This window comes from Rhinolophus hipposideros (genome assembly GCF_964194185.1).
Source record: "Rhinolophus hipposideros genome assembly, chromosome: 3".
In the NCBI taxonomy this organism is placed as follows: domain Eukaryota; kingdom Metazoa; phylum Chordata; class Mammalia; order Chiroptera; family Rhinolophidae; genus Rhinolophus; species Rhinolophus hipposideros.
The window spans coordinates 28,583,573-28,595,875 of record NC_138049.1 but is presented as its reverse complement, the minus strand read 5'-3'; the positions used below and the strand labels follow the sequence as shown (position 1 = coordinate 28,595,875).

Genomic DNA, 12,303 nt, shown 5'->3' with positions numbered 1-12,303 from the left:
TATGGGTAGAAGTAAGAGAAGACAATAGAGACTAGAAAATGGCACATAAAAAGACTTTGAGTGTTTTACATTAAGGAATTTGATTTGCCAAGTTAAGCAAGAGAGTGAAATAATAAGAAATGGCTATTAGTGGTTTTTGTAGTTATAGTGTCCCTATCCTCCAGGGAAGGGAGTAAATGGAACTGAAACTGTCAACGGGGAAACTCTGTTAAGATACTGCAATAATCTGGGTGAAATAGGATTGGGGATCAGCTCAAGGGAGAGACGAGCAGAATGAGAAGAGTAAGGAAACTGCTTTTTAAGGAATTCAATCTCTTAAGATTATCATAGCTCCTCCTTTACATTGCGGGATGTGAGATAGCTGAATCTTTGTATTGTACATCTCTTATGTGTCTATATTAACACTTATATGTCTCCAGGACATTCTCAGTGTCAAGCTCTTTATAAAACAAGATAGGCATCAATGAACATGTAGGGAAAATGGCTAAATTTGTTAAGGCAGGAAATATCAGAAGTTAATTTATCCATTAAAATTATCTGTAATGTGATATTATATCATTTTAAACCCTGGTACTGAAAATAAATGTTCTGCCTTTTTCCAACCAATTTAAAATTGCACTGACATCTAGGATTGCAAGCTTTAGCAAATAAAAATTCAGGGTCCCCAACTAAAGTTGAATTTCAGATTAACAACATACATGGATATGTATATATATATACATATATATATATATGTATATATATACACATATGTATATATATGTGTGTGTATGTATATATATATGTATATATGTATATATGTATATATACACATATGTATATATATGTGTGTGTATGTATATATATATATATATATCCACCAAAGTGGGACATATTTATAATAAAAAGTGATTCATCGTTTATCTGAAATTTAAATTTAACTGGGTGTTCTGTAATTTTATCTGGTAACTCCCCTGCCCCCAGAATAATCATTACCTGTAAATAGTATGTCCCTTCAACAGTATGTAGTCCATCAAATGCCCCTAGGGCATAAACTTCATCCGATCTCTTCTCAGACATCTTGTAGCTTAGATGACAACAGAGGTCATTCTGACAAACTGTGTAATTTCCTGTGACTCCTCTGAGCTCCAGGAAGGTGAATTCATCAAAAAAGACAATGCTCTTAAATTCCTGGTTTCCGGTCGAGAGTGCTTCTATACCACTGGCATAAGAAGTCCAATTCACCAGGACTGGGCGGTACGGGTGGGAATCCAGTTGTGAGAGGAGGAGTTTTCCCTCTTTTGTCTTCATATCGTAATGAAATGCTCTTGGAGAATCAGGTGCATAGATGCCACTTCCTGGAAGTTGTAAGTTGGAAACAGCATTTGAAATAGAAAAGTTAAAAGGGATCTCATAGTTGTTATTTTAAACTCATGTTAACATTTTACTTCCTCTAAGGTACACATAGATATATATGTTTCATTACTTACAGTGAACTATGCCAAGGACAACAAGTGAGAAGAAATCCAACATAGTATGACACCAAGAAGCCAAGAAGAGAGTTTCACATAAGAAGTGGTGCATTTTGAAAAAAAAAGAAAAAGGGTGTCCATCCAATTTAAATGAAATTAAATAAGTCTAGAAAAAATTTAAATGGAGATTGATTTAATAGCACGTCACCAGCGAGATACACAAAAATTAAGAGTTGAAAAGCTCTGTATTAAGGAGTATTTTTTTTCTTTTTGGATTACATCACACCCATAAATCTTAACGATTATATATTACCTGTCATTTTCTTTGGGGGATAATGTATATTGGATGCAAGGAAATTGACCCCCATGCCCATAGCCCAGGCTGAGTGGAATTCAATAGCTGACAAGTGTGGCAACACATTCATCCAAGCTGTGGGAAACAGTATGGTGTCCACATGGAAATCCTTCACCAGGGTCACAGCAGGATCGTGGAAGAGTATATCGAAGCATGTGAACATGCCAAACCTTCCAAAGGGGGTGTCGAAAGTCACAACCTCAGACTCTGTGGGTTTATTGAATTGATCTTCACCCATGAAAAGGTTTTGCTGCAATAAACAGAAGATAAAGTGGGGATAAATCTCTTTTAAGACGTTGATCTGAACGTCACTGTGTCTAAAAAAGCGCAAGCTCACATCTATTTGACAGTGCCAATTTCATCTATGACCACTGTCTTCACAGGGATAGGGCGTTACGGAACCCGAGATTACTGCAGCTGATAGGAGCCTTCGGTTCAGTCTCCCCATTTGATAGATATGTACAAGGAAACCCTTCTCTGTTAAGACCTTGAATCTTACAAGACATGAGATTGAAACAGATAACTTTCATTTGCCAAGAACATTTAACTATTTTCGGTGGCCAAAGAACACTCTTTGGTCCTTTCTCTTCAAAATCAAGTCTATCTGGTAAGGAGTTTTCCATTCTAGCCTTGACCCATTGCCAGGGCATGTCTTAAAAAGATGAAGTCCAAAAGATGACATTACATGTCGATGCAGGTGGGGCCTACTGATTCTCACACACTTGGGACACACTCTTGTGTTCCTAGATGCACAGGGAACCTCTCGAGCCTCTTTAGAGGGGCTTTCCACATCTAATCGTTATTTTCTATGCTTTGTTTCCACTCTGCTTTTAAAGTGTGCTTATTATTATCAACAATAAGGATTCTTTCCCCTGCTTGTTCACTTTATTTTGTTAAATATTCAGTAATTGAATTTTTTTATTATTTTTTTTTATTGGGGAATGTGGGAGATCAGTGTGTTTTCCAGGTCCCATCAGCTCCAAGTCAAGTCATTGTCCTTCAATCTAGTTGTGGAGGGCGTAGCTCACTGACTTATGTGGGATTAAAACAGGCAACACTGTTGTTGAGAGCTCGCACTCTAACCAACTAAGCCATCTGGCTGCCCATAAGTAATTGAATTAGTTTCAAAGTAAGTCTACCTTATGGTAGCGTGCCACCAGTTTTCCCTGAGAATCAAACACCACATCAGTATTATACTGGTAACGACCATCAGAGGGACACTGGGGATCACTGGAATTGCATGGCTTCTTGTCCCCAATATTTGCCACAATGTAGATAGAGTTTTCCTTGGCCAGGCAGCTGAGTCTTTCTTGCACTGGAGTATGGCCAAATCTGGTATGCGTTATCGGAAAAGGAAAGAAAAAAAAAATCAAGGTTAGCTTTTAACAAAATTCAGAATGGTAGTGGCCTAAACCTATTAAGTTATACAAAAAGTTCAGACAACTAAGTTGACGAACTTTCCACCATGTAAATTCTAAATAACATACAGAGAAGGAGAAGAGTAAAACAAGAAAAGACTTCACAGGAAGTACATGCTTGTAGGAATGTGGTTGTAGGAAACTATACTAGGGGGAGATTCCAGGCCATGTATTTTTTTTTTCATAACATTTATCAACATCTATTATGTAAGCATACATTCATGTGTTAATCTTATTATAATGTGTGTCACATCTTACAGATATTACGGGGCAAAGACAGATATCGCCTGTTCCCTGAACCCATGCCTGTCAGAAAAGAGGCATTAAAAAACATTTTGAATGAAAGAAGGGCAACTTGATAGTTGGAAGATTCTGGGAAGATGGCAGAATAGGAAACAGCAGGAATCTATCCCTCCACACAGATAACAATTGCTCACACAATCTGTGGGATAGAACTTTTGGAACTCTGGAGTCTATTTAAAGGTTTGAAACTACCAGGGGAAGGCTTGGAAGGTAAATTACAGTTAGTTTCAGTCAATTTCAGCTCTTAGTTCAGCAGTGGCTACCCAGGTCCCGTCCCTGCTCCAGCCCTGTGGCAGGCAGACATGCAGGTGTTCCTGGAGCACCTTGCAGGCAGCTTGTGGGAGCAGAATGGGCAGTAAGGACTCCTCCTGCAAATATAGGGGATCTGTGTTCTGATCCTTGATAACTGCTTCTCATCATGGAGGTGCAGGCTCCGGGGCAGGCAGCCATTGTTGCAATTCTATCCCCCTCTGGCTGAAGTGATTTCTAGGAGGTTTATAGGATCAGAGCCTTCCTTTTCTGCTCTTTTCCCCTTTTGGGAACCAGACATTTAAGGACTTGAACATAAAAAACCAATCACATATATAGAAGAATTTAGAAAGTCACTACACATGCCCGGGGAAAGGCACAGGCTAAGACAAGGACTGAGAAGACTGTAAATTTACACCTGAGGCTTAACCACCACCCCCACCCCAGCCTCCATTCCTGCACAGAAACAGCCTACAACAACCAAAAGAAACAAATAAACAAACAAAAGAAAGAAAATCCTGGGGAAGGGGGAAAATTTGATTTCCAGAGTCATCACATGATAAACTTCAAATGTCTACTTACCAATAAAAATCATAAGGCATACAAATAAAAAGGAAAAAAATAAACCAACAGAAACCATCCTGGAGAATGATCTGATGCCCTACCTATTGGACATAATTTTTGCAGTTTGAAGAGCAAAAGCAAAACTAATACAAGTTTCTTTTTCCTTCACAGTTTAATAACTAGAAGATTCATTTTTACTGTGAATCTTAGCAACCAAATACGATTTTTTTCTTTCCTTATTAAGATGAGAACTTTCACTTTGTCACTTAAAGGATGTACTTTATAGCTTCTCCTTGGCATATCTGAATTGTCATCATTGCTACTCTTGTGCTTTGGGGACATTATAAAGTAAAATAAGTATCCCTTGAACACAAACACTGCGGTATTTCGACAGTTGATCTGATAACCAAGATGGCTGCTAAGTGACTAATGTGCAGGGAACATATAGAGCATGGATATGCTGGACAAAGAGATGATTTGTGTCCTGGGCAGGACAGAATGGGATGGTGATAGATTTCATCACGTTACTCGGAATGGCACACAATTTAAAACTTATGAATTGTTTCTTTTTGGAATTTGCCATGTAATATTATTGGGCCACAGCTGACAGCAGGTAACTGAAACTATGGAAAGCAAAACTACAAATAAGACAATGCTCTCGTATATACCACATTTTTTTCCACCCATTTATTCAATGATAGACAATTTATTTCCGTGTCTTAGTTATTACAGATAATGCTGCAATGAACATGAGAGTGCAGATATCTTTTCATTTCACTTCCTTTGGAAATATACCCAGAAGTGAAATTGCTGGATCATATGGTAGTTCTATTTTTAATTTTTTAAAAAATCTCCATACTACTTTCTATAGTGGCTGCACCAATTTACATTCCCACCAACAGTGCAGATGTTTCTCCATGTCCCCTCCAGCATTTATCTCTTGTCTTTTTTATAATAGCTATTCTACCAGGTGTGAGGTGATATATATTAATGTGGGTTTTTTTAAAAAGATGTTTATTAAAAATATAGCTGACATACAATATTATATTAGTTCCACAGTTAAACTATAGTTATTCAACATTTATATAACTAAAGAAGTGATTACCATGATATAAGTCCAGTAACCATCTGATATTGTACCATGCTATCACAATATTATTGACTATATTCCTGTAGTCATGCTGTACATTACATCCCCATAACTTGTTTTATACTTGGGAATTTGGGCCACTTATTCCCCTTTAGCTTCCCCCTCCTTTAATTTTTCAATTACAGTTGAAATTCAATATTGTTTTATATTAATTTCAAGTGTACAGAATAGTGGTTAGATATTTATATAATTTAAGATGTGATCCCCGACTAGTCTAGTACCCATCTGGCACTATACGTAGATATTACCATATTATTGACAATATTCCATATGCTTTACTTTATATCCCCATGACTATTTTGTAACTACCAATTTGTACTTCTTAATCCATTCACCTTTTTCACTCTGTTCCTTAACCCCCTTCCCATCTATCACCCCAACAAATTAGTACCCATCTAACAATATACAGTTTTTACAATATTATTGACTATATTCCTTATGCTATACTCTACATCCGCATAACTACCTTTTAACAATCAACTTGTACTTCGTAATCCCTTCCCCTTTTTTCAGCCACACTCCCAATCCCCCTCCCATCTGGCAACCATCAAAATGTTCTCTGTATCTATGAGTTTGTTTCTGGTGGGGTTTTTTTTGTTTGTTTGTTTGTTGGTGTTGTTATTTTGTTCTTTAGATTCCATATATAAACAAAATCATATTGCATTTGTCTTTCTCTGTCTGACATCCACTCAGCACAGTACCTTCTAGGTCCATCCATACAGCTGCAGATAGCAATAACCCATTCCCTTTCATGGCTAAGCAATATTCCATTGTAGATATGTACTGCCTACTTTTTATCCATTCTTCCATTGACCTCAGGCTGCCTCCACATCTTGGCCATTGTAAACAACGCTGCAATGAACATATGGATGCACACATTTCCTCAAAGTAGCATTTTGGGTTTCTTCAGATAAATACCCAGAAGTGGGATTACTGGGTCCTTCTCTGTCTCTTGTTATAGCCTTTGTTTTAAAGTCTATTTTGTTTGGTATAAGTATTGCTATCCCAGTTTTTGTTTTGTTTTGTTGTTTCGTTTCTGTTTTCATGAAATAACATTTTCCATCACTTTACTTTCTGTCTGTGTCCTTTGATCTGAAGTGAGTCTCTTGTAGGTAGCATATGTAAGGGTTTTGTTTTCTTATCCATTCAGCCCTCCTGTGTCTTTTGATTGGAGCATTTAATCCATTTACATTGAAAGTAATTGTTGATAGATATGTAGCTATTGCCATTTTATTATGAATAATTTTGATTCCATTTTTTTTTTTCCATCTTAAAGAAGACCCTCTAACATTCCTTGTAATGCTGGTTTGGTGGTGATGAACTCCTTTAGCTTTTTCTTGTCTGGGAATTTCTTCATCTGTCCTTCGATTTTAAATAATAGCTTTGCTGAGTAGAGTACCCTTGATTGTAGGTACTTGCTTTTCATCTCCTTGAACATTTTGTACCGATTCCTTCTGGCCTGCAAAGTTGCTGTTCAGAAATCAGCTGACAATCTTATGGGAGTACCTTTATAAGTTATTAGTTGTCTTTCTATTGCTGCTTTTAGGGTTTTCTCTTTGTCTTTAAACTTTGCCATTTTAATTATAATGCATCTTTGTGTGGGCCTGTTAGGGTTCATCTTGTTTGGGATTCTCCCTACTTCCTGGGCTTGTATGTCTATTTCTTTCAGGTTAGGAAAGTTTTCAGTTATTTCTTCAAATAGGTTCTCAATCCCTTGCTTTCTTCTACTTCTGGTACCCCTATGATGCAAATGTTGCTATGCTTGACGTTGTCCCAGTGGTCTCTTAAACTCTCCTCATTTGGGGGGATTCTTTTTTCTTTATGTTGTTCCAATTGGGCATTTTCTCCTCCCTTGTCTTCCAAACTGCTGATTTAATCCTGTGCTTTATGTAGTCTACTGGTGATTCCTTCTAGTGCATTCTTCATTTCAGTCGATTCTAGTGGATTCTTTACTTCTGACTGGTTCTTTTAAATGGTTCCTATGCCCTTTTTTATGCTTTCAGTCTCTCTGTCAAAATTCTCACTAAGTTCCTTGAGCGTCACTGAAACCAGTGTTTTCAACTCTGTATTATAGGTTGCTTGCCATCATTTTGTTTAGTTCTTTTTCTGGAATTTTCTCTTGTTTTATCATTTGAGACATCTTTGTTTCCTCATTTTGGCTGCCTTTCTGTGTTTGTTTTTATGTATCAGGTAGATCTACTATGTCTCCCAGTCTTGGCTGGGTGGCCTTATATAGTAGGTGTCCTGTGGGCCCCTAGCACAGTCTCCCTAGTTACCTGCTTCAAGAGATTCAGGAGTGTCCCTTGTGTTGGTTGTGTGTGCCCTCCTGTTATAGTTGAGCCTTGATTACTATTGGCACATCAGTGGATGGGATTGGCCTTCAAGCTGCCTGGTGGTGGGGTTTGGCCACATCCATAGCTTATATGCTGCTGTGTGAGGGGCTTACCCATTGAGTGGGATTCGCCCCAGAAGACTCTGGTACCTGTTGAGATTGCCCTTTGTATCTACTGTTTATGGGGCTAATTGGGCAGTACTCTGCCAACGTCGAAGTATGTTTCTTCTGAGGCCTCTTGGTAGGGGCTCCAGTGCAGGCCCAGGTTACCTGTGACAGGTGGGGAACACTACTTCATAAGAGCTAGAAAGCAATCAGCAGTTGTTTGCTGACTATGCTAAAGTTGGAGGCACGTGGGAGAGGCCACTCTGTATACTGATGACAGCTGCCACCAGTTATGGGCCAGGGTGTCACAAAAAGTCAGGACACCCCGAGACCTGCTGCCACCTGCCAGCTCCCTTAAGGTTTAGCCATTGATAAAGTCTCGTGCAATATGTGAGTTAGATGAGTCAGAGTCTCAGGGAGTCACTACAGTGGGAAGACTTGTAGTCACCAGTTTAATGTAAATTCTGGTTTGGTGCCAGGGCTGAGCCTGGAACTACTCAGCAAAACTCAGAGTACACAGCGGCCAGTTTCCACCTGCCTAGGGCCTGGGGATTCTGATAGTTTTCCAAGAAAGAGTGCAATGTGGGCAAGGCTGGCTGCTCTTGGAGAAAGTGCCTCTGGCATTGGGGGAGTTGGGTGGGGCAGGTTCCCAGTGAGTCAGTAGAGTGGAGCAGCAGAGCTTATAGGCCAATTCGATTCATATTTGGCCTATAGGGCAGGGCTCAACACAGGAAAGATGGCACCCACCTGCCAGCTTCATGGGAGCAGAACCTCATACAGGGAAAATGGCAACTGTCCTCCAGTCCTCACCCGAAGCTACACACCTCAGTCTGCCTCCGACACCTAAGAGCTAAGGTGAGTGCCTTTGCGCCAGTGAGGCTGTGAGCAGGCCCTTTGAGAGGATGTCTGAGTTTCCCACAGCCTTCTTTACCACCCAGATGGCCGGAATCCCCACTGTTTTCACAGCCAGATGTTGTGGCGTTCCCAGTACTCCAGGCTGGGGAGGTTGGAGTGGGGCTGGGGTCCCTTGCTCCTCTGGAGGTACCTCCATGGCTGAGATATTGCTCCTTATTCTCAACCACCACACGAAGGTTTGGGGCCAGCCTGGTTCGAATCTCTGCCCCTCCTACCAGTCTTGATGTATCTGCTTTATATTCTTAGTGATGAAATTCCTGTTCAGCTAGACTTCAGGTGGTTCTCCAGGATGATTGTTCTATAATTTAGTTGTAGTTTTAATTCAGTAACATGATCTGCATTAATTCATGGAATGAAGCAGGCACAGTGTTTATCTACTTTGCCATCTTGGATCTCTCAATGTGGTTTTGATTTGTATTTCCCTGATAATTCGTGATGTGGAGCAACTTTTGGTCATTTCTGTGTTTCATTGGAAAAAATGTCTATTTAGATAATTTGCCTATTTTTTAATTGAAAAAAATTTTTGCTACTGAGTTATAAGAGTTCCTTTCATGTTTTGAATATTAACCTCTTTCAGATATATGGTTGGAAAATATTTTCTCCCATTCTATAGGTTGCCTTTTCATTTTGTTGACTGTTTCTCTGCAGAGCTTTTTAGTTTGATGTAGTCCCACTCATTGATATTTTTTTTCTTTTTTTGCTTATGCTATTCGTGTCATAGCCCCAAAATCCTTGCCAATAGCAACAGCAAGGAGTTCTTTTTTTTTTTTCATGATTTTTTGCTAGGAGTTTTACAGTGTCAGGTCTTATGTTTAAGTCCATTTTCAGTTAATTTTTGTAAGAGATGTAAGATAAAGGTCTGACTTCATTCTTTGCAGATGAATATCTGGTTTTCTGAATACTGTATGTTGAAGAGACTATCCTTTCCCCACTGAATATTTCTGGCTCCCTTGTCAAATACTCTAATCTTCTCTGTATCATTCCAATTTTAGTATGTGCTGCCAAAGTGAGCACAGAGTAGTTATTGTTTAATGGGTATAGAGGTTGAGTTTTGCTAGATACAGAATTCTGGAGCTAGATGATCGTGATGGTTGTATAACAACATGAATGTAACTAATACCACTGACTATAAATTCAAGAATGATTAAGATGATAAATTTTATGGTATGTGTGTGTTACCACAATAGAAAAAAAAGATTGGGGTAAAAAACCCTTGGAGGTAAGAAAAGGGGAATCTTACTCAGGAAACTAGTCAATGTTTAGGGAAGAAAAGGGCAAGGGGAATTTAAAATATGCATTTGGGTCATAAGAGATAGAACTCTGCACAAAAGGCTAAGAAACCTATTCCAAATTTAATAGACAAAAAGTTTCCATTAAATGATTTGAGGACAAAAGTAACATGATCTGAATTTTCTTTAAGATTAATAGGACAATAGACTATAGAATGTACTATAATTATGAGAAACTAAATGCAGGGAAATCATTAGGAAGTTGTTTCAATTGTTCATATTAGAGAGACAACAAGGTTAGGACAGTGCCTGCCAGTATGGAAAGATGGAAGTTTTGGAACACTTTTTAATGCCTGATTTCTTTATCATGTTACCAATAGTTGTTCCAGGAAAGCAATCAAAATGCAATTTTGAAAAGTGAGACCTGAGAATATATAACATTTGTTTATTCTGTATTGACACAACCCTAAAATAATAAATGGTTAATACCAGATTATTGAAGAAAAACCTCGCTGAGTATAGGATAACTGTTGAATGAATGAAAATGTGGTGCCATCTGCTGGAAATAGTAATGAAAGCTTTCTTTGAATATCAAATCCAAACCATTAGCTCTACAAATTGGTGCAAAACCATAGCAATCATCTATAAAACATATCCTTCTAAAAGACCAAGAAGAATGGAAAAGCACATCTAAAAAAATATTATTTTAATGCATTTATATGAATGACCATCTCTTAGTTCCCCCTCGTTTGTTTCAGTTATATCTGAAATCCACAGATATAAATACAACATGTTGAACCACTTGAAACATATTTACTCCAAGTCCTTCCAGAGCACCTAACATGGTAGAACAGGTATATGAAATATAAGCCTGGTATTTTGGATTTCTGAAACAGTCCTGATTTCTTATTTTCCTCCTGTCTCTATTAATCTTAAAAGTGCATTGTATATTCTAATATATTTCCACTTAAACTACTTTTCTCAGACTGTTTGCTATGTCCAGAAAAGGTTCCAAAATTCCTTGTTAGAAGACATCTTCGAATTTGGAGTTTAAAAACACATTTGTCTTATGTGAGCCTGAAATTATTTAATTCATTACATTTGCCAAGCCCTTAATGTGGGCAGAGAGTTCTGTCCTAGTGTTATTGGGAACAGAAGAAGGAGATGAAATAGAAAAATTAAAAATTAAAATGTATTTCCTAAGGCTTATTTCAAAGTGTTTAATCTCAAAGTATAACAAAAATCATTAATTATTGAAGAAGACATTTAGTAACTTATAACAAGCGCACATTAAATATTCAACAAATATTTGCTGGATACTAACGCACCATGATAGTGTGGGGACAGAGCCAGGAGTGCAGTTTCCAGGCTCTCAGCCTCACATGGAAAGGTGCTGGCTCAGGTAGTAAATGGCCATCAACTGTAATTGCATGGCCATCAGCTGTGGCTAGTTGGCCATCAGCTGTAACCAGTGAGCCATTGGCCACTAATATAACTTTTGTGGCTATGCTAGCAGAAAAGGGGGGCTAGCAAGAAGATGGTGGCTGAGCCAGCAAGCAGCGAAGTGAGGGTTGCGAACGGTGTGGCTCTTGCTTCCTGTGTCTCCAACCCAGCTATCAGCGAGAGTATAGTGGTATGACTCCCCTACCTATGGCTCCGTGGGTGTTCCTTTTCAGCCTCACCACGTCCTGTGTTCTTATGTGGGGAGCGGGACCAGAGACCCCAGAAGAGACCCCACCTGTCACCCTCCATGACAAATGGCGCAGCGAGCAGGGTCTCCCGCACAACACTAGGTATGTGAGCCTCCAGGAAGACATTCTAGGCAGAGCTGTCCAAGTGTACAGTGTGGGAGATACTGAAGGGTAAGACTTGGTAGGCACACTTCAAAATCATTTAGTCTACTGGAGAAACCATGTATGCACACAAAACCTTGAACTAACAGTACAAGTAATATGTAATCTAATATCAAAATGCTTTTTCATACAAGCTGGCTAAGTAGCAAGTTTTTTCTTTTACCTTATTGAACTAACGATTGATTCTTTAATCTGCAAACCAGATCATAGGTGCAGACAATCACTGTATTAAAGGATACCCTTTATACAAGGACTCCTACACATTCACATAAGAAATAATCAATGAAAAAAAAACGGTGACTAAGTAAATTCGTCTTTGAGTTAGATTACTGGACATAAGTTGTCTCCTAAGAAATCTGTAAGCTTTCTTCTAGGAGGC

General features: G+C 38.6%; 1 protein-coding gene across 1 annotated transcript in view; it reads right to left on the bottom strand.

The window, feature by feature from the left end:
• The window catches only part of LOC308494162 (uncharacterized protein), a 59,703-nt gene that overhangs the window by 25,423 nt on the left and 21,977 nt on the right, over window positions 1–12,303 (bottom strand). Inside the window, exons 12-14 of the mRNA XM_081041586.1 lie at window positions 2,946–3,138; window positions 1,765–2,056; window positions 976–1,337 (exon numbers count right to left, since the gene is read on the bottom strand). Coding sequence (XP_080897712.1) covers window positions 976–1,337; window positions 1,765–2,056; window positions 2,946–3,138 — 847 coding nt within the window. The remainder of the gene's footprint in view (window positions 1–975; window positions 1,338–1,764; window positions 2,057–2,945; window positions 3,139–12,303) is intronic.